Source organism: Podarcis tiliguerta (assembly GCF_965153285.1).
Source record: "Podarcis tiliguerta genome assembly, chromosome: 9".
NCBI lineage: Eukaryota > Metazoa > Chordata > Lepidosauria > Squamata > Lacertidae > Podarcis > Podarcis tiliguerta.
In genome coordinates this window covers 70,675,543-70,697,447 of record NC_139542.1, presented here as the reverse complement: position 1 = coordinate 70,697,447, position 21,905 = coordinate 70,675,543, and the positions used below count along the sequence as shown (strand labels likewise).

General features: G+C 47.5%; 2 protein-coding genes across 3 annotated transcripts in view; one reads left to right on the top strand and one right to left on the bottom strand.

Annotated features, from left to right (window-relative positions):
* LOC310657815 (uncharacterized protein) overlaps positions 1–21,905 on the top strand; it is a 437,520-nt gene that overhangs the window by 57,398 nt on the left and 358,217 nt on the right. The gene's annotated exons all lie outside the window — the stretch shown is intronic.
* The window catches only part of ARID3B (AT-rich interaction domain 3B), a 58,422-nt gene continuing 41,696 nt past the window's right edge, over positions 5,180–21,905 (bottom strand). For both annotated transcript variants that reach the window (XM_083398896.1, XM_083398897.1), the window contains exons 5-9: positions 18,391–18,574; positions 17,289–17,548; positions 13,901–14,161; positions 12,307–12,411; positions 5,180–11,775 (exon numbers count right to left, since the gene is read on the bottom strand). In XM_083398896.1, the coding sequence (XP_083255022.1) occupies positions 11,618–11,775; positions 12,307–12,411; positions 13,901–14,161; positions 17,289–17,548; positions 18,391–18,574 (968 nt within the window). In that variant the 3' untranslated portion in view covers positions 5,180–11,617. The remainder of the gene's footprint in view (positions 11,776–12,306; positions 12,412–13,900; positions 14,162–17,288; positions 17,549–18,390; positions 18,575–21,905) is intronic.

Sequence of the window (21,905 nt, the reverse complement as noted above, 5' to 3'; positions counted from 1 at the left end):
CCACTATACTTGAGCTCCTTGGAGAAAAAAAGGTGGGTTAGAAATGCAACTGAAATTGAATAAAGGAGCTGTCGAGAAAAAAGCCCTTTGGGATTTAATTTTAAGTATTGAAAGAAATCCGCAGACAGAACAGGGAGAAGAGTTAAGAGCCTCGGACATAAGAGCACCAGGTTGATGGAATTAATGGAACTGACAGAAAAGACTGATAAAATTAGCAGAAAAGACTGATAAAATCCGAAACCAGGGGGAAGAGATGGTGGGAAAAAATTGGGAATTTTTTAAAAACAGCATTTAGCATAATATTGTACAATTAAGGAATGTTGGGAGATGGTGGAATGAATTTATATGACTTTAGTGGAAATATGATAAGGATTTGAGATTTTAGGATTTAAGGGTATAAGATTTAAGGTTTTTCTCTTTTCTCTTTTTATTAGATTGGAGTATAGATAATCTTTTAGATGTTGATGGGAGGATAAGGTTTAAATGGATTAAGATAAATAAGTGAGTAAGCAGTGAAAGATGGAAAGAATTTGCTGACTTAATTAGTAATTGGAATACAAAAAGGGAGGTGGGAGGAGGTCGAGGAAATAAGTTATTGAAGGATGGAATTCTGAAAAATGGAAGTGTTTCTTTTTTAAATGTTTTTGGTTTTTTTCTCTTGTTGGTGGGGTGGAGGTCTGGTTTTTTATGTATTTTTAAATTTTTTTTCTATCTTTGTTTTTTCCCCTCCCCCCCTTATTTTACTGTATTTTGTCTTTTTCAATTTTTTCTGTATTTGTGAAAATTGGAATAAATATTTTAAAAAAAAGAAAAAAAAGAAATGCAACCGATCAATTCATAGAATCATAGAATTGGGACCCCGCAGGTTATCTAGTCCAACCCCCCGCAATGCAGGAATCTCAACCAAAGTGTCCATGATAGATGGCCATCCAACCTCTGCTTAAAAACCTCCAAGGAAGGACAGTCTTCACTGGTCACCACCTTTATTGATTCAAGCAATCTTGATTAATTCAATCAGTCAAGGGAAGAAACATGGGTGCAAAAAGGAGTTAACACTCCTTGCCGGAGTTCCTTTAAGTTCCTCGCCAGTACTGCCATCTAGTGATAAGCGTAGAGAACTGCAAGCCAAGAGGGCTTCTAACATGCTCTGAAATTGATCAGGGAAGAAGGCCTGCAAAGTAGTTCAGGCCCAAAGAGCCCAAGGTCACTGGTTCGAGGTCACTCATCGAGAGCTGTGCAGCCATGTGGGGTTTCTCAACCAAGCCTTCCACATCCTCCTACAAGTCTCTTCACCACAGCACCGCAGGGACTCATATCTGTGTTTCCTTATTGACACTTTTCTTTTGGTAACTGTGCTCATCTATTTACAGAAATGCAACCAAAACATCAGCAGGCAATAAAGCCTAAGGCATGGGTAGGCAAACTAAGGCAAACTGGGGGCCGGATCAGGCCCAATCGCCTTCTAAAATCTGGCCTGCGGACGGCCTGGGAATCAGTGTGTTTTTACATAAGTAGAATGTGTCCTTTTATTTAAAATGCATCTCTGAGTTATTTGTGGGGCCTGCCTGGTGTTTTTACATGAGTAGAATGTGTCATTTTATTTAAAATGCATCTCTGGGTTATTTGTGGGGCATAGGAATTCGTTCATTATTCTTTTTCCAAAATATAGTCTGGCCCCCACAAGGTCTGAGGGACAGTGGACTGGCCCCCTGCTGAAAACGTTTGGTGACCCCTGGCCTAAGAGAAAGAAGCACAACCCTCTATAGCAGTGGTTCCCAATTAGGGGTCCGGGGACCCCTGGGGGACCATGAATCCATCCTTTGCCTCTTCCCAACTAATTTTTTTTGGTCATTTTTGCATGATATAATCACAGATTTTATTGGCCAAACTCTGTTTTGAAATCCCACCGCAATAACAATTTTGACCTGCCAATAAGCAGCAATATATCGCTCCTCTCTTTTTTTAAAAAATATTTATTAGAAGTTTTATAGTTACAGAAAAAAGATGTATAAGAAAAAAAGCAATAAAAAATTAACAAACAATACATCGAGAATAGAAAGAAAAAACAATACATCAAATCAACAAGAAAAAACAAAAACATTTAAAAACACATCCAATTTCCGTATCTTTATCTTTCATTTACTTATTTCCTCGACTTCCTCACACCTTTTTTTGTATTCTAGTTCAAATTAGCTAATTCAACAAATCCTTTCCCTCCTTCTCAATTTTTGTTCTATAATTTATCTTAACACAGTCTAACTTTAAATTTTCTACTTTAGCCCATTAACAATCCGTTTTTGCTTAATTCTTTATAACATTTCTGCTAAACCCATATAATTTCATTCCAGTATTCTTCTAACATTCCTTAATTTTACAGTATTTCTGTAAATACACTTTTTTCCAATCTTCTTCCATCGACTCTTCTCCCTGGTCTCGGATTCTGCCAGTCATTTCTGCCATTTCCAAATATATCGCTCCTCTCGTGAGGGAGAGCAGGGCTTCCAATTTCAAGGCATCACCAGTATCACACAATGTTCTCAGCCAGTAACACTGCTGATCTGAGCTGCCTTCTCTCACAGCGCAGCTGGTTGCCCTCGCTTCAAGGCACCGTGGCACTACCTTCCCCTGGCACTGAGGCGGAACAGCTTTTCTCAGCCAGCAGGAAAGCAGCCTCCGCTGCAGTAGACGCAGCTTGATGCACCCACATCCCATGTGGTGGAGTCGACTAAGTTGCTTCTCCTTTTCCCACTCACCCAATCTCTGCAGCTGCTCCTTCCTTCATCCCCACGCCTGATCTCTAATTTGACATTGTGATATACAGTGGTACCTCGGGTTACAGATGCTTCAGGTTACAGACTCCGCTAACCCAGAAATAGTACCTCGGGTTAAGAACTTTGCTCAGGATGAGAACAGAAATTGTGCTCCGGCGGCACGGCGGCAGCAGGAGGCCCCATTAGCTAAAGTGGTGCTTCAGGTTAAGAACAGTTTCAGGTTAAGAACAGACCTCTGGAACGAATTAAGTACTTAACCCGAGGTACCACTGTATTGGAATATCACAGTTTAACTGCTGATATAGCACGATACTGAAAACGTGGTAGCACTCAGCCCTAGTCTGTTTTTTAGTACAGTGAGGATGAATTTGATGAAGTGAAGGGCCGTGAGGACCGCCCAAGAGGCCAACCAAAGTTGTTGAGCTTTCTTTAGGATTTTACCCCAGGAAATAAACTGCCGCAGGGGCTGCCGGATTACACCCCAAAATGGACTTTGTACATGGCTGCTATAAAGGAAGTCCAAGTGATTTCTATGAAATATCTGGGCCTTCTGACATATTTCAGCTCACCAATCACAAAGGATATATCAGATGTGGTAATTCGAAGTGCTCTCTTTCCCCCAGTATTTTTACTGGGTGTTTTTATTTACCGACTTTAAAGTTGTCAGCTCATAAGAAGTATTTATAGGTCAACAATTTTTGGTAGAGATAGCTCTCTGCTTAGTCTACCTCATAGAGAAAACGTGAAGAGAAAATGGACGGGAAGGGGGAACCCTGGGCACCACCTAAATTTCTAAATTTCCCAAGCGCAGGACTAGGGAGCATGTGTCCATCCAGACCATGGGCAGGCAAACTAAGGCCCGGGGGCTGAATCCGGCCAAATCGCCTTCTAAATGCAGCCCATGGACAGTCCGGGAATCAGCATGTTTTTACATGAGTAGAATGTGTCCTTTTATTTAAATGCATTTCTGGTTTTTTTGCAGGCCTGCCTGGTGTTTTTACATGAGTAGAATGTGTGCTTTTATTTAAAATGCACCTCTGGGTTATTTGTGGGGCATAGGAATTCGTTCATTCCCCCCCCCAAAAAAAATTGTCCTGCCCCCCACAAGGTATGAGGGACAGTGGACCGGCCCCCTGCTGAAAAAGTTTGCTGACCCCTGGTCCAGATGATGCTGGGCTCCACCTCCCATCCTCACTGGCCACTGGCTATGTTGGCTGGGGTCCAACAACATGTGAAAGTCCCCCCACTCTCTTAAGAGATCAGAATGCAAATGCAATAGAGAGCAAATCAAGAAGTGGCAGCTCTGGCCATCGCTCCCTGGATGGGAGACCCCTTTGGGCCTCTATGGCACCTTGAGCTTCACGAAGAAGAAAGCAGGATGTTCAGCATCTGGGAGCAGAGAAGGGGACTCATTTCTGTCCAAGACCCAGCTGTCAAAGCAAGCCAGGGAAAAGGAACCTGTGGACTTTCTAGATGTTGCCACCATCCCATCAGCCACGCAGAGAACGCCAATCCTGGCCTGACTACACTGGCTGCCAGTTAGTTTCTGGGCCCAATTGAAAGTGCTGCTTTTGACCTATAAAGCCTTAAACAGCTCAGGACCACAATACCTGAAGGACCACCTCCTTCCATAGGAACCTACCCAAGATCATCCTCTGAGGCCCTCCTTTGTGTGCCTACTCAACAAGAGGTCTGGAGGATGGCAACATGAGAACGGGCCTTTTCTGTGGTGGCCCCCCGCTTGTGGGATGCTCTCCCCAGGGAGGCTCGCCTAGCACCTCCATTACATATCTTTAGGTGCCAGGCAAAGCTTTCCTCTTCAGGCGGGCCTTGGGCTAATAAAACAATTTATGGCCTTTTAAACTGTGTGTATGGGTGGGTGGGTTTTGTTTTGTTTGATATTACGTTATGTATTTTAGGTTCTGTGCTGTAAACTGCTCTGGTGGTATCCTGATGAAGGGAAGTACATCAATTTAAATAACAACAAGAAGAATGTCCGCTTCCTGGAAGGGCTTTTACCGTATTTTTTGCTCTATAAGACTCACTTTTTCCCTCCTAAAAAGTAAGGGGGAATGTGTGTGCGTCTTATGGGGCGAATGCAGGCTGCGCAGCTATCACAGAAGCCAGAACAGCAAGAAGGATTGCGGCTTTCACTGCGCAGCGATCCCTCTTGCTGTTCTGGCTTCTGAGATTCAGAATATTTTTTTCTTGTTTTCCTCCTCCAAAAACTAGGTGCGTCTTGTGGTCTGGTGCATCTTATCGAGCGAAAAATACGGTAAATGCTTTTTCACAACAGGATTCTGCCAAAGTGTTGGAATGGAAGAGCTGCTGTTTGGCTTTTCCAGGGGAAGCAGCAGTGGGGGGAAACAAACAGAAAAACGGAACAAAGAGGAAGAAGTGCACAGCCCTTGTATGAAGAGGTAGAAGTTTATTGGAATATAAACATTCAGATAACATGTAAGATAGAAAAAAAAAAAACCCCACCAACAACATATACAGACACTTGCTGGAAGGAAACATCTGAGGTATTTATTTATTCACCATCTAGGCTATCACATTTTATTTCTTCCTTTAAATAGTTAAGAGAGAGAGAGAGAGAGAGAGAAAACACCCCTAGCTGTGCAGCTGCTGCAAAAGTGGTGGCAGATCTCAGAACCACCTGCCTCCTTCCCTCCTTGGGATCCGCCTGGAAGAGGCAGCTGCTAAGAAAGGGCTCTGTGTGACAGCAAACCCGCTTCCACCTCCACGGCTGGAGTCTTCTGGTGCCACCTGAAAAGCACTGGGCCCTCTTTCCCAGGGCGACAGAAAGGAGGGGTGTTTGTTTTTTAAAAGACTTGGTGAGAGAGGGGCTGTAGTTCAGTGGCAGAGCACAGGCTGTGTGTGTGTGCAGAAAGCCCCAGGTCTGCAACCCTTTGCACAATCCAGAGCTAAGCCAAGGAGAAGATCCTTTCTTGTGGGGATGCACCCACAAAACCAGCATCTCTGCTGTGGGATTTCGTGCTTGAGCTGGGGGTGGAAAGGAAACTGCCTCTGCAAATGAAACTTAATACCGGGGTGGAGGAGCAGCCCTTTCTGTCATATCAAAAGCCCTGAGCGTCATACAATCTTTCAATATTCAGAATTGGGTAAGGTGGAGTGAATGCACCACCTGCACACCTCACCGAGCCAAAAACCTGCTGCTGGTTTCTCCACCGACCTCCAGAGCCTGGCAAAGCACAGCACAAACAGCGATACAACCCTGCCCATCCAAAAGAGGGGAGGGAAGGAGATGGGGTGGATTTCTACAACCTGAAATGGCCGACCCAGAAAACAGCCAAGGGCCTGAAGATTGATGCTGCAGCTTATTCTAATGAGGTATATACTTATAAATGTCGTTACAAATCCCAAAATCTACCCTTTTCCCTGAACTGGATTCAGAACGACCCTTTAGCTCCCTGCCTGCTTTCAGTTTAGCTGAGTGAGGAAACTGATGGGCCTGGAGGGCAGAGGCCACCCCAGGGCTCCATGTGCCTTCCTGTGCAAGAAATGCAAATGGTATCGAGTGCAATGGGACCAAACTGGACAGAGCAGTGAGAGACCCGTTGGCGGAAACTCGGCTCTGCCTGAAACTCCAGGTAACGCAGATGATTGGGAGGCGTGGGCTCCTTTTTAAATCAATTGGGGCACATGGGTTTGGAGGTTGCCCCCCAGTTTATCCTTCTTCCAAGCCTGTTCCCATCACCCTCCAGGTGTTCCCCGTGCCCAGAGCCAAACTCTGACACCCAGGAGGTTGAGAGGAAAGTGCTGGAGGGTGAAGGTTCATCTCCCAGTAACTCTATGAACTTTTATGCTTTCAGTGATTTATTATTAAATCAGGCCCCTTATCATCCCAAGCCTGCTTTGCACATAAATCAGAACCGACCCAAGTTCTCTCTGCCACTTCTGTGTCTAGCTTGGTACACATTAAAGCAAGAAATCCCAGAATCCACTGCTAGCAGAGCTTGGGGGGGGGGGGAGGTGTTTAGGAAAAGCCTCTCCCTGCCTTCATCCCCCCCTCCCAACTTAGAACTAGGGTAAAAAGAAAAGAAAAGCTGAAACCACAAGTTCTGAAACCAGGAAACCCGAGTTATGCAGATCAAGCAACTCTGCACGTTATTCACCTGTGTTTATATGGTTACAGGATTTTGTTCTGTGTGTTCCACTTGGGTAGGGATTGGAAGAGGAAGTCTGAGAGTCACGTGAGTACTGGGGAAATTGGTACAGGAAAGGTTAGAGCCGTATTAAATGCAGAAACCATACTGGACACCTTCAAGTGCTCATCCAAAACTGAGGCCTGGAAACCTACGCTTACAAGGCAAAAGCAGTCTTATCAGGATTCCTTAGAATTACTCAGCGGATCTCAACTTCCTAATGGAAGCGGAACAGCTCAGTGCTGCAGCACCTGTTTTGCTTGAGGCCTGCCTGAAACCCTGGAGAGCTGCTTCCAGTTGGTGCAGAGGATGTTGAGCTCAATGAACCCACGGCCTGGCTTTGTACGAAGCAGCCTTGTAGGATGCTAAGCTGGAAAACAACCACCACTGCAAATGGGACAATCTTCCGTTGCTGGGAGTGGTGGTGGGGGAAAACACACACACACAATAGAGAAAGAAACAGAATTAGCCAGCAAAAACGCCCGAGAAGATTCACACCCAACCCTGGTTGTGGTGCAGGTTCTGCTGAAAAGCGAAGGAGGCCTGAGGCAATGAGCCAAGAGACCGACGGGGACAAGTCTCATGCCAACTTTGGCAACCTTCCTGCCAGCTAGAATAAAGTCAGCCAGCTGCCTTTACAACCGGACCATCTCTGCCAAAGGAAAGCAGGTGGACTACAGGTTTTGCTGCTAACAGATACTTTAGCTCCTGGTGGAGGAAACACCTAGGAGGACAAAATGTTTTTGGCTGGGGGCTTCCAATGCAAATGGGAGCAACAAGCAATATGCCGTTGTGGAAAGCTGAAGGCAGCCTTTGGATTTTCGACACCACAGCCTCCAGATGCCACTTCTCCTACCTTCTCTGTTTCAAGAGGTGGAACAGCCATACTCTTGACAGTAAAGGAGCCAAGTAGAATCGCAAGGGGCCCTGAGAACTGGCCACAGATAAGGCCTTATCAAGTCAGCTGGGGGCGGGGTGGGGGGTCGCTGTTGCTGCAGGGGACAGAGCTGGATTTTGCTGCACAATCCGCAACACACCTTAGCGTAGTCAGGTCTGGGATATTATTTGCAAAGCCCCAAACACAAAAAGAATGCTATCCTGTGGAATCCCCATCACTGAGTATGCGGGGAGAATTCCAGCCACATGTTTCATTCAAATCTAGCAAGGTTGTGGCAAGGGAGAGAAAAAATATGTTTGCAGACTATTCGGTCCACAGCTGGCCAGATCTGACCCAGGCTTCTGTGTTCCCTAGAGCAGCGGCCCAGGGGCCAGAGGTGCGTTTTGACACTATCTGCCCCGAATCATCCAGGACGAATGAGTGTCACAGGTTGGGAGCCATGCAGTCACTTGGGATAAGGCAATCGGTTGGGGGAGGGGGGCAGAATTGCTTCGCAAAGATCTGCAGAAGAGGTAGCTTGGGTGTGGAGCTTTGTTTTTCCCAGAATCTGCATGAGACAGCAATACAATGAAATGGGTAGGGAATCTCCTACAGTAGTAACAGCAGTGTAAAACCTTTATCAGGTCAACTAAAACACCCCAAGTATGAGCAAGCTTTCAGTTTCAGAAGATCTTTTCTTCAAGGATTGTTTGTATTCTGTGACAATGTAGTAGCAGGATTATGCTGCTGTTGCATTTTTTAAAACAAGATTCTGATGGACCAACTTGATTCTCTGCAGTTTTGGTCTGCTGGAAAGCATCCAGTGTCCCATTGCTTTTCCAAGCAGCTGTTGGCTGAAGAGAGATAACACTGAAGCGTGGAATCTCTTTCTCTCCTACAAAGGCTAGACTTTTTACAATGCCTTGCTTGAAGTTTGGCAGGGTGGCTGCAGGCCAGGAAAGAATGCTTTGCAGGCCACATCTGGCTTGCCAGCTGAGCCTCCCTGGTGCAGACTTGAGGCCTTCCAGCAGGAACGGCGTGTTCTCTTGCTCACGTCCCCTTTGATAAATCTGCTTGGTGGAAGGACGAATGTGGCGTCACTTGGAAGGATGTGTGAACTTGGCACCACAGCAATTTCCTTGGCCCAGTGGTACATGCTCACATACACAGCGGTTGGGAGTGCCTTGGGTAAGTAACTGCAGAGGAACACGCCTGGGAGAAACATACTGGACCTAGAAATCCAGTATTTTTTTTAAACGGAAAACCTGCAGGACCGAGCGCCATCAGAGACTAATAGAATTGTGGAGTTGGATGGGACCGTCGAGTCCAACCCCCTGCAATGCAGGAATCACAACTAAAGCATCCCTGACAGGTGGCTTTCCGGCCTCTGCTTAAAAAACATACAGCCAAGGAGTCCACTGCCTTCTCTGGTGGTCCATTCTTGTGCTCAAAGATGTGTCCAGAAAGGAACATTCTTATTTATTAACTCATAATGCATTTTAGATGCACCCTTCAAATACAAATAGTTTCCCTCCCAAGAGCATATTTTTCCTCTGCAGGAACTTGTCCAAAAGCAACGTTGTGGAAGGAAGAGGATTTAGTGCAAGTGTGTCCCCCAATCTATTTCTTGTAGCCGGGGGGAAAACATCACTTCAGCCATTCCCAGTAGCTTCACAGTTACAGATGTGCCTAGCTTTTCCAAGCTGGGGGTTCTGCTTTCCCTTGGAGGGAGCCTTTAAAAAAGAGGGGCCTAGCTGCCTCCAGAGCTCCGTCTACCCTGCAGGACTTGGGTTAGAACCCCATGAGAACCAGCGAGCTCTCAAGAGGCCAGAAATAATCAGAATTGCAGCCCAGGACTTTACTTCGAGGGTAATAAGGAAACAAAGTCCTCTCATTGTTTTGGGACTGAGATGCACCTAACATGGGTTGTTTTGAAAATCCTGAACAACTAATAAGCCCTTCGAGGAGAAAACAACATCAAAACAACAAGAGGGAAAGAGAGAAAGTCAGCCTGAGAAATTAACCTGCATCTTCCACCACCACCTATTACCCCATGAGCCAAGTGCTTCCATGCTATCTTGAGGACATCAAAGGTTTCTGATCCTTCAACTCAGGGGGCTCCTTTTTTTTGGTGTGTCTTTGGTGCTACAATATATAAAATTTAAAATAAAAAGCAGTCAACAAGACATATAAAAAGAAGCTTTAACATATGCAAATCCTTCCAGAAGAGAGAAAGAGAGAAAAAAAATCCCAACAACAACACAGCAATAAGTACATATTTTTTGAGGTATTTCATCTGCTCAGGAGAAGCTGATGCAGATCTGTAGCATGACTGAGACTCGTCAGGGTAGGAGAGGGAGGGCGGATCCCTGTTGGCAAGGAGGTGGGGGCTGCCGGTGCGCAGGCAGGCAGCGGGCTTCTGCTACAAGGAGGAAGCAGAAACAGGCAGACGTTCAAGGGGGGAGGTACACGGAAGTGCGAGGTGTGTGCACAAGTGTGGAGGGGGAAGCAATTGAGGAGTTCATCTGTCCTGAGGAACAACACATGGCTCCCTCATCAAGATTTTAGAAGGGAAGATGTGGGGGAAGGTGCTCAAAAGCCCCTGGTTGTTCTTAGGCTGTGGGGCAGTCAATTAGGGCTGGCCCCACCAATGCACAAGGAAGCAGCCAATCCCCCTTTGATAGGCTGGGATCACAGAGGATTCTCGGCAAGTGTTAAGTGAGTGGACACAGGCGGCAGCAATGCAAGAACAGCTCAGCATCAAGGTGCCCAATCCCAGTTACATTTGGGGGAGGACAGGGAAGCAAGGGTGGGTGGAGCATAAAATGTGCCTGACCTAGATGAGCCCCTAACCACTTTCACCTTTAGCTTTCTGACTGGTAGAGTTTTTAAAATAAAATTCAAAAATTCCATGCATCCCCACCCGCCCCTGAGGCAGAAACAATGGAGAAACAGAATTGCACAACTCGACCTCATGGGGAGGCTGGATAGGAGCGAGGCTGTGAAAGAACCTGCCAATGCTGGTGCCTGAGCCCCAGTTCTGCAGGGAAGGCTGGGCAAAGCTGCGAAGGGCAGCTGGTGCAGATTCCTCCAGAGACCTGTCCAGGCCTTGCTCAATGCTGCAGAAGCAGCACGAAAGGGAACTTCCATGCTGTCAGACTCCTCCAGAGGAAGCTAGCAGGCCAAACCTAAGGCCAGGAGGAGAGAAGGAGGCAGGAGATGCACTGGCTCTTTAGGCTGGCTAACTGGGAAGAGGAAAGAGATCCAGTAAGACTTGCACATTAACACACAGAGGGATCAAATGTGTGTCTCTGTGTGTAAAAGCAAGCTGGAGAGAGGAATTAAAGGATGTGGGGGTGGTATATGAGAGAAGAGAGCTATGTTCCCCCCCTGCCTCTGGGGGGTAGGATTGTCAATACACTGCAGTCACGTTAGGGGGGGGGGGAGTCATTTGAAGCATGGAAAAATGGGTTTCTTGCCTTCGCCTTTTGCTACGGTGGCGATGCTCAGTCATCTACAAAAACTCACACAGCCCGTCCAGAGAATCCCTGATTGAAACACGCCCTGTGTCCCCTCCCGCCCCCCCGCCCCCTTGCCCTCCTTTTCCCACCGAGGACACAGCAAGACCTGAAGAAAGGTGAGATGGGCAGCAAGAGACCACCTCGGCAGGATCCTTGCCAGCACAGGATCTTTGCTTCTCTGCCACTGGCTGGTCTTCTAAGCGGGCTCCTCGAGGCGAGGTCACCGGCAGGACCGCTTGGGGCCAGGGAGAGAGAAAGCACCTCCTCCCTGCTTCCCCCTCAGAGAGACCAGCTGGTTGAGGGCTCAACGCCAGGTGTGCCCCTGGAGGAGGTCGGGCTGGGAGAACAGTGGGAGGAACTGCTGCTGCCGCCGCCGGTGCTCTGCGTGCTGGATCCGGCAATGAGGTGGACGACGGGTTTCTGGGCAAACAAGACCCCTGCGGGGCAGAGAGAAGGGAGGAAGGTTAGCAGGCCAAGGATAACATAAGAATGCAAAAATAGCTCTGCTGGATCAGACCCATCTAGTCTAGCTTCCTGTTCTCACTGTGGCCTTCCTGATGCCTATGAGAAACGAGCAATCAGGATCCAAGCACAAGAGATCCTCTACCCTCCTGTGGTTCCCAACAACTGGTATTCAGAAGCATTGCTGCATCCATCTGTGGAGACAGAAGCATAGCCATCCTGGCTAGGAGCCATCGATAGCCCTCTCCTCTTTTAAAGCCACCCCCACATTCATGCAGCTCCCTGCTCTGGCTTCCTCAGAGCGGCAATGGCGTATCAATAGCCGTGTGTGTGTGTGTGTGATCAGAGGATTGTTCTGAATTGTTCTCCAGAGACCAGCCATTCCGCAGCTTGGCAGAATGCTCAGTCTGAAGGTGGATTATTCTAAATATTGGGCGGCTGATTCCAAGGGATCCACCTGCTTCCATCCCTTGCCCCATTTCAGAAGTGGACTCTTTCTCTCTCACCAGCATAGATTGTGCCATTGATTTCCACAGACATATTAATGCTTCCAAAGCCAGAGGGGGTCCAGTTCAGTGCTGCTGATGTCGCTGCTGAATCTGATTTATCCTCTGGTGGGGGAGGACAAAAGAATAGTGTGAGTTGTGTTATGCTCATCCCACTACAGACCCAGCTTGGGCATTTCTCTCTCTCTCTCTCTCTCTCTCTCTCTCTCTCACACACACACACACACACACACCCCTCCCCAGACCTGATAGTTGTAACATAGTTGGTCAACTGGTAGAGATTTCACCTTGCTATGCACTACGCCTTGATCCACCATTAAAATAAATGGAAGGGAACAACGGGCCCTGAATGGCTCAAAGTACCAGCTGGAGAAACACTGGGCACGGGAAGTCATGCACAAGGGGTTTAAACCAGGGATGGCGATTTTTCTTGCCACATCTGGCGTGGAAACTGTTCAGCATGCAGGCCTGATCCCTGCATCTGGAAAACACCACCTCCCAGCTGGCGGTGGGCTTTGAGGCTGGGCAATGGCCCCCAGCATCCTCCTCCTCCAACCTGCAGCTGACTGTGATAGACCCTGTAGACCTGCCATTCTCGCCACCCCTTTGGGTCCCTTCCAACTACCATTCTGTACTCATGCCTCATTGGCTGAGGTGATGAAGACGCATCAGTGGCAAAGCAAGTCCAGTACATCTCATGAGACTTCTGGCAGGCACCTCGTCAGTGCTATTTTTCTAGGAAAAGAGGTGCCGTAATACATCAACACCACCTCCCTCGTTCTCTTAGAATGGCAGTGGCGCCCACCTGAGAGGTGCCAGAACTGAGTTCCGGCTGAACCCCCCCCCCCTGCTTGCACAGTTTGCCAAGCCAGCTTTATTGGGAAGGGACAGATCAGCTCCCTGACCCACTCCAAGTGGGTCAGGAGTGAGAAGGAGGAGAAGCCGGGTGATTCTCAAGGGATAAAAACTCCCACGAGGCCAAATGTGGCCTGAGGGCTGTGGTTTGCTCATCACTGGTTTAAACCAAGAAGTTGCACCTATCTGGCTTCCCTCATGCATCAAGTCCCTCCCCTCCAAAAAGCATTTTTCAGAATAGCAGTCTGCACAGCCCACTAAGGAAGATAATAACACAATAAGATTCAAAACAGTAGCAATTAATTGCACTTTTATTCAACATCCAATTAAAGCTATGTCCATTAATTCAGCTTAACTGATGAACTTGATATGAGATAAGCCTGTCAGTCACTGAACAAGTCTTAGATACCATATTTAGTCATGGCTTCACTGTTCAGCAAACTCTTAATGCGATGGGTTGGCTTGATGGTGACACCTGTTTCCCAATGGCTGGTTTAAGGTCACTTAGCAGGAGATTTAAATCACCACCTCCAGTGCCCCCCTGCTGTCTCCTTGCCTCTTAGAGCCCCCTAGGGAACCCCCCCCCCAGGGGATGCTACTACCCACTTTGGCGGCCAGTTTTAGACTACGACTCCCATCAGCCTTTGCCAACCTGACGCTCTCCAGATGCCCTGAACTATGTGCGCTCGCTGGGGCCGATGGGAGTTAAAAGGCTGCAGCAGAGCCAGGGCGGCCTCACCTCGGCCGTTGATCTTGATCTTCATGGGCAGCTGCCGGGCCATGCTGAAGAGGTTCCGCTGAAAGGCCTGCTGGATGAAGCGCTGCTCCTCCTCCGTCATCCGCGCCACCTTCTCCGCGGGCTCCCCAGACTCCAGCCTCTCCCTCAGCTGGTCCAGGGTAGCGGTTCGTGCCGCTGCCGTCACAGCCGCCTGTTGATTCGCCAAGGCCACAGGCATGGCAATGCGGTTTGGCGTGGACACGGTTAAGGGGACGCCGTCACCTAGGAAAGCAAACGGGCCACTCAGGGACCTCGAGGCAAGCTGAGGCGGGAGCCATGGCTCAACCGGCAACTTGCCCAAGGCTGGAAGCACCATTCTGACAATGCTATTAGAAGAAGAAGAAGAAGAAGAGTTTGGATTTGATATCCTGCCTTTCACTCCCTTTAAGGAGTCTCAAAGCGGCTAACATTCTCCTTTCCCTTCCTCCCCCACAACAAACACTCTGTGAGGTGAGTGGGGCTGAGAGACTTCAAAGAAGTGTGACTGGCCCAAGGTCACCCAGCAGCTGCATGTGGAGGAGCGGAGACGCGAACCCGGTTCCCCAGATTACGAGACTACCGCTCTTAACCACTACACCACACTGGCTCTACACCACTATTAGTAGCACTGCCCTTCCCTTTCCCCTCTATGGCAGCAACTGCTTCATCCCTGGCGCTGACATCAAAAAATTATGTGATCTTTGGGTGTAGGGCAGTATATATATATTAAGTAAATAAATAATAGGCCAATGAGGAAAGAGACCGTAGGGGTTCTGGGGACAGGGAAGAGCTGAGTCCAGGTGGTCTGAATGAAATCAGTAGGGTCCTGCTCCCTGTTTTTCTCCTGGCACAGGTCATCCATTGTGGCGATTAAAGTGGTTTTGGAAATAGGTCCAGAAATCCAGTTTCATCTGACACAGCACAGTGTTGCCCAGCCACCACTTACTAAGTACGCTGCCCCAGAAGAGGATGCTTGAGATTGGCTGAGTTATAACTCTCTGCCCCAGAGGATAGGACTCAAATCAATGGATTCAAATGACAAGAAAGGAGATCCTGGCTATATGTTAAGAAGAACTTTCTGAAGGAAAGAGCTGTTTGATAGCAAAACAGTTGTGCAAGGTAAGGATTCGAGTGAAACCGACCACCTGCCTCCTTGATCCTTGCCCATCCTAGCTAATAAAAGCAAGCTGGGAAGGGCTAGTAGTGGACTCTGCGGGGTGGTGAATGCTTCCCTCTACGAGGGAGCCTTCCCAGACCCAATGAAAGAGGAGGTTATTAAACCGCTTCTTAAAAAAGCATCTTTAGACCCAGCCAATATGGCCAACTATTGCCCAGTCTCAAATCTTCCATTCTTGGGCAAGGTGATTGAGCGGGTAGTTGCTGAACAACTCCAAGCACGTCTGGAGGATGCGGACCATTTGGATCCCTTCCAGTCGGGATTCAGGCCTCACCATGGGACTGAAACTGCCTGGTCGATGATCACTGATGGGCTAGGGACAAAGGTGAGAGCTGTTTCCTAGTTCTGCTGGATCTCTCAGCAGCCTTTGATACCATCGACCATGACATCCTCCTGGACCGTTTAGGGGAGCTGGGGGCACTGTTATACAGTGGTTCCACGCCTTCCTCCTGGGCCATGTCCAGAAAGTGGTGTTGGGGGGATGAGTGTTCAGACCCCATGGCTCTCACTTGTGGGATACCTCAGGATTCCGTCCTCTCCCCCATGCTTTTTAACATCTATATGAAGCTGCTGGGAGAGATCATCAGGGGTGTTCATCAGTATGCAGATGATACCCAGCTCTACCTCTTTTAAATTGGAACCAGTGAAGGCGGTGAAGGTCCTGTGTGAGTGACTGGAGGTGGTTGGAGGATGGATGGAGGCTAACAGATTGAGGTTGAATCCTGACAAGACGGAAGTGCTGTTCTTGGGGGACAGGGGGCAGGCTGGTCCGGAGAACTCCCTGGTCCTGAATGGGGTAACTGTGCCCCTGAAGGACCAGGTGTGCAGCCTAGGAGTCATTTTGGACTCACAGATGCCCATGGAGGCGCAGGTTAATTCTGTGTCCAGGGCAGCTGCTTACCAGCTCTATTGGGTACACAGGCTGAGACCCTATCTGCCCGCATACTGTCTCACAAGAGTGGTGCATGCTCTGGTTATCTCCCGCTTGGACTACTGCAACGTGCAGCTATGTGCAGCTACCTTTGAAGGTGACCCGGATTCAGAATGCGGCAGCTAGACTGGTGACTGGGAGCAGTCGCCGAGACCACATAACTCCGGTCTTGAAAGACCTACATTGGCTCCCAGTACGTTTCCGAGCACAATTCAAAGTGTTGGTACTGACCTTTAAAGCCCTAAATGGCCTCAGCCCGGTATACCTGAAGGAGCATCTCCACCCCATCGTTCAGCCCGGACACTGAGGTCCAGCTCCGAGGGCCTTCTGGCGGTTCCCTCCCTGCGGGAAGTGAAGTTACAGGGAACCAGGCAGAGGGCCTTCTTGGTAGTGGCACCAGCCCTGTGGAATACCCTCCTCTCAGATGTCAAGGAAAGAAACAACTATCTGACTTTTAGAAGACATCTGAAGGCAGCCCTGTTTGGGGAATTTTTTAGTGTCTGATGTTTTAATGTATTTTAATGTTTTGTTGGAAGCCGCCCAGAGTGGCTGGGGAAACCCAGCCAGATGGAATTAATAATAATAATAATAATAATAATAATAATAATAATTCCCCACCCCGGTTGTACTTGGTAGTGAAGGGATGAGACTTGTTCCCCCTCCTTGCACTAACAGGAATGTAAATGCTTCAGGGGGATCATGAGCAGGCAGCTGACAACCTGCTAAAACTAGGACAAAAGAAGAGGGGGCAGAAGTAAAGAAGTTTAGTGTAAATGAATTCAGGGAAGGACTGCACGGTTATGATGGAAACGGCTAAAAAGCGAAGGAGTCAAAAGGATGAAGAATGGTGAAGAGAGGGAATGAGGCAGAGAGTAGGAAGAACACATTTAGAGGTGAAAAAAGAAGTTTATTCTGGATGCACGAGGGAAGGGGAGCCAGTCGATGCAGCTGAGGAACAAATAGGAAGATGGTAGCCACCTTTCCCCTCCACACACCAGTCCCAAGACCAGGTGACAAACTTTGCTGCCTTCGCTCCCATGGCTCTGACCCAAGAACACTAAAAATGGTGGATGTCAATGTAGCACACAACAATGTAGCTGAAATGCTCACATCTGTTGGAGGAAGTGGCCACTGTGAGCCACACCGTGTGTGCATGTATGTGTGTGCAAACACACCCTGCACCCACTGTATCCATCTGACTGCTAAACCTCAGCACCTGGCCCTTCAGACCACCCAAATGATGAACCAGGTAAGTGGCTGACCTTTCCTGAGAGCACCTGCTGAAGACAGGTGAGGGTTGCTGGTTCCGCCACCAGGGGCAAGGCTAACGATGGGGAAGCGGATCTTTGGAGGGCACAGAAGTGAAGGAGGCCCCGTGGCAGCAGGGGAGTAGCTGAACAAGGAGGAGCTGTAGCTGGGCCGCCGGCCTTCCCGCCTGTTGCCGTCAATGGCAGCCTGCAGCTCAGCAGGAGAACTTAAGGACTTCTTCTCACATTCATAGGCGTAGAGGTACTTCATATACCTAGAAAAACAAAACCAAGAACAGGGGATGCAGAACCAGACAGAATGCTGCATTTGGTACAGCAGAGACGGACTCTAGTCAACACTCAGCCCAGGCCCAGTCACAGGGCTCATTCAGACATCAAGCCAAACCATGGTTTGTGCTAACCATAGTTACAACAGACCCCACCATAATTTGAGCTGCTTGTCTGTTTAGTTCTCATCTGATCAGGACTCCGCTCCTGTAAGTTTGTGTTCATGTCTTTGTGCCCTGTCATTTGCCAATGATCTGCGGATCCAAACATAACAACGAACCACAGTTAGCACAAACTGTGGTTTGACAGGCCAACTTGGAAGCTTTTTTTAAAGCATGGTTCATAAGCAGACAAAATTTCAGATATAATGCCAGAACATTTCACTTGACTGCAGTTATACTACATAGGGGTTGCAGGGGAGGGTGAGAATAAATGAGATAAAAGTAAGTAAAAAAATGGCATTATGATGAAAATGCTATTAAAAAGGTGGAAGGAGATGGCAGGCTTCAATTTGGTGATAACTTCAGTAAATCAACAGTTCTATCAGCTGCTGGAAAAAGGTACAACCCAAAATACAGAAGAAGCTAAGCAAAATAGTGTGTTTTTCTATAACTAATTACAGCTGGAATGTAGAAATTTCAGGGTTCTGAATCACAGTTTACTGAGATGGGAAAAAGTTGCGATGGGCCTCGGATTCAGGTGTTCCCCGTCTCCTTTCCTAGGAGACTGGAAGCTCCTTGCAACTACACCGTTTAGAAATCAGCCACGAACTCTTAATCTAGTTCTAGACTGAGATATCACACAGGCTTGTGGAAGGTCCAGGACTTACTGGGTGCGAAGTGTAAATGCAGCACTGGTGATGGAGGTGGGTAGGTTAAGGCCTTTGGTGATCTCCCTCCAGATCTTCTTGTTGATGATTTCCACCAGCCCTCCCTTGTCGGTCACCAGCTTGTAGAGCATGTAGAGGTCGAGGATCTGCTTTGCCATGATGGGGATGCGGTTGATTGGCGTCCCTGCGGCCAAAACGAAGGAAGCAGGAAAGAAAGAAAGAGAAAGGGAAGAAGAGAATGAGGGCAAGGAAAATCACTTAAGACTCCAGCTGGACTACCTCTGTGATCCCACCGTTCCTGTAAAGTCTTTGCCTCAACCACTCAGTCCCCTCCTAAATCTAAATCCAAGTATGTGTAAACCCTAGTGCACGTGTATTCTTCCCATGTCCTCTCTCTGTTTTTCCTCCTTCTGTTGCCCTGCTGGAGCCGAAGTTAAGATTGTAAGTTGCTGTGGGCAGTGACTGAAAGGTGATAGGCTAGCCATCTTGAAATATCTGAACGGCAGGCGAGGGCATGGAAGATGGAGCAAGCTTGTTTTCTGCCACTCCAGAGAGGGGGACCCTAAGCAATGTATTTAAACGACAAGAAAGAAGATTCTGACTAAACACTAGGAAGAACTTTCTGGTGGTAAGAGCTGTTCTAGAGTAGAACAGACTGCCTTAGAAGAAGGTGGACTCTCCTGCAACAGAGGTGCTTAGACAGAAGTTGGATGGCAATCTGTCAGGGATTCTTTAGCTGTGCTTCCTGCATTGCAGTGGGTTGGACTAGATCACAGAATCATAGAACTGTAGACTTGGAATGGACCACAAAGGTCATCTAGCCCAACCCCCTGCAATGAAGGAATCCTTTTGCCCAAAGTGGGGCTCAAACCAACAACCCTGGAATTGAGAGTCTCACACTCTACCTACTGAGCTATCCCTCAGATGATGACCCTTGGGTCCCTTTCACTTCTACAGTTCTATGATCCTATGAGTGACCTGTCCTTTGTCTGTTACTCAAAGTGCCATTCACACTGTTGGTGCTGTGTGCATTCTAAAAAATATAAGAATATCCCCACCTAGAAGAAAAGGGTCCCTATTTGTGAAAGAAGTGCAGTAACACCACTAAAGTTCTCCTCCTGGCACCCGCTTCCCCCTAGGGCAAGCAAAAACACTCGACCATACGGAAGAGCTCTGCACCTAGGCAACGGACAGAGAAGAGGCCCGGCTTAGGGGAAGAGGAACAGCCGGCATTATTATGTTTAGGAGGCCAAGGTGTGAAAACCCAACAGTTTTGGTTCATGCGCAAGATTACTATGGCATTTCTGAGCACGATTTTAATGCTCATCCTCAGGGGTTCCTATGTACCAGTACACCAGATATGGGCAACTTTTCCTGTATTTAACTGAATTTATTGTGGTTTAAGTTTTGCCTTCCATTTCCCTGACCGTGGAAGAAGCCAAATTGCAACCACTGGGAATTGCATGACGGTTCTGCAGCACTCACAACCAGGAATGGTGACTCGAGGACGGGGGGGGGGGGGGAGTGCAAGCGAGCTGAAAGCACTTTCATTTTAGAAATGGAAACAAAAACAAAATATTTTGTTTTTTGAGCTGGGGTGGGGAGGGGAGAGAAAAGCGCCTGGCCCTATTCTTGTCTTATTTTTATATGTAATTAAATACCGTATTTCACTACATAATCACCACCACCGCATAATAGTCACACCCCTTTTTTCAGGCCCTAAAATTGATCCCAAAGTTTTCACCGCACAATCGTTGCAGAAGGAATGCTGTGCTGCCTACTGTGCCTGTATAAGTGTCAGGTTTTGGGGTAGCACAGCTCAGGGGAGAATACAGTCGTACGTTGGTGTTCAACAGCTTAGTTCTTAGTCCAGAACAGATTCCATTCAACTTCCAAGGTACGACTGTATAACAAGGTGGTGTTTTGTTTCTGATTTGCTTCATTAGGAAGGAGTGTAGAAGAGAGGTTTTATGGTGCAATCGTATTAACTATCTGAACAACTCTTTTGAAGTCTGGCCATGGTGCCGTTCCGGATCTATTTCCTAACCACTCAAGACTTTGGCAACCAAAATGACGCATTTATTTCCCACCCCGTCATGGGCAGCCGGTGAGCATGCAACATCTTGGTTTCAACACTGACTGGAGGCTGCATGTTTTAGGGCCGTTGCCTCTAACTTTCCTTTCTGTTCCAGCACAACTTCCTTCTGTCAGCCAGCAAATCTGGTCTTGTTAAGTCTCCTAATATTTTGAAGATGGAAAGAACAAGCCAAGCATCCCTCCCAGAAATGTGAAAATGGAACACAGGCCAACATCTTTGTCAAGGAACAAAGCTCAGCTGACATGCTGGAAACTAGGGGGCCAAATTCACAGTAAGGTTTGGCACGTTTTAAAAAAACACACACAAGGAAGCAGAATTCAAGTGATATATACTTAATGACTAGAGGAACACTACAAAACCCTCAAATGGAAGAAGAGCCCTTTCCAGCAGGTCCTTTTTGCTGGATGGATTATGAACACAATGCATAGCTGAAACAGAACTCCCTATCTATGGTTCTCAAGGAAGCCCAATACTGGGCCTGGAGTAGAGGCTGGAGCTCAATGGATGCATTAGAAAGGTGGATCATTATCTCTTGCCACCATAACTGTGTTTATTTTGGGGTGGAGGGTAATATGGAGTTGAGAAATGCCCCTCCCATGCCATTGCTTCTTTGGTCTAAATTCCCCATCTGCTTTTCTGGTGCCTTTGTTTTTGGAGAAAGAGGTGCCAGGACACTTGAACACAGTTAGATCCAAAGCTTTAAATCAAAACTTCTTCCTAACCAGAAAGTTTGCAAGCAAGAGATTTCTTGGCAACATTAGCAAACCCCATTGTGTTATATGGCAGTTCATAAATAGCAATCCATGGTTTGGTGTTGTCTTTAATGAGCATAAGGATTCTTGGGTTCAGCTACTCCCTCTTTCCCTCCCACAGAGAGATTTCTCTCCCTCCGATCCTGGTGTGAAACAAACCACTGCCAATTTGTAAAAAATAGCAAACTATGGCTTACTTCAAGCCAAAAAAATGAGTGGGAGGGTTGACAATCATGAGAGAGCTCCCGAGTTCCAAGTATTCTGGCTGCTCACTCAAATAATGCTAAGCCAGGCTGTGGCAACATTTCTGAGCTGTCTTCACCTGTCCGACAGAAGCAAGACACCTGCTTACAGAAGTCTTAGCAGCCCATGTTGCTCCCAGATAATTAATAAGGGTCTGAGACACGTACAGGTTATTAAACTAAGCGTTCCTTAATGTTAAAAGAAAAGGTCAACTTTATTATACCACCAGGCCAAAACATTAAAAAAAACCCAAAAAACACCTAAGTTGGCTTTTCAGCCTAAGCACTGCTGAATAAAATCAGTCTCCCAATAATTAAGCTAAAGCTTTAAATCAATCAAGCTGATTAAAGCATGCAACTCTCATTTTGATTGTTTGAGGCAAGCGAAAAACGGCTAAGAATAAAAAAGTGTCCTTGATTTGA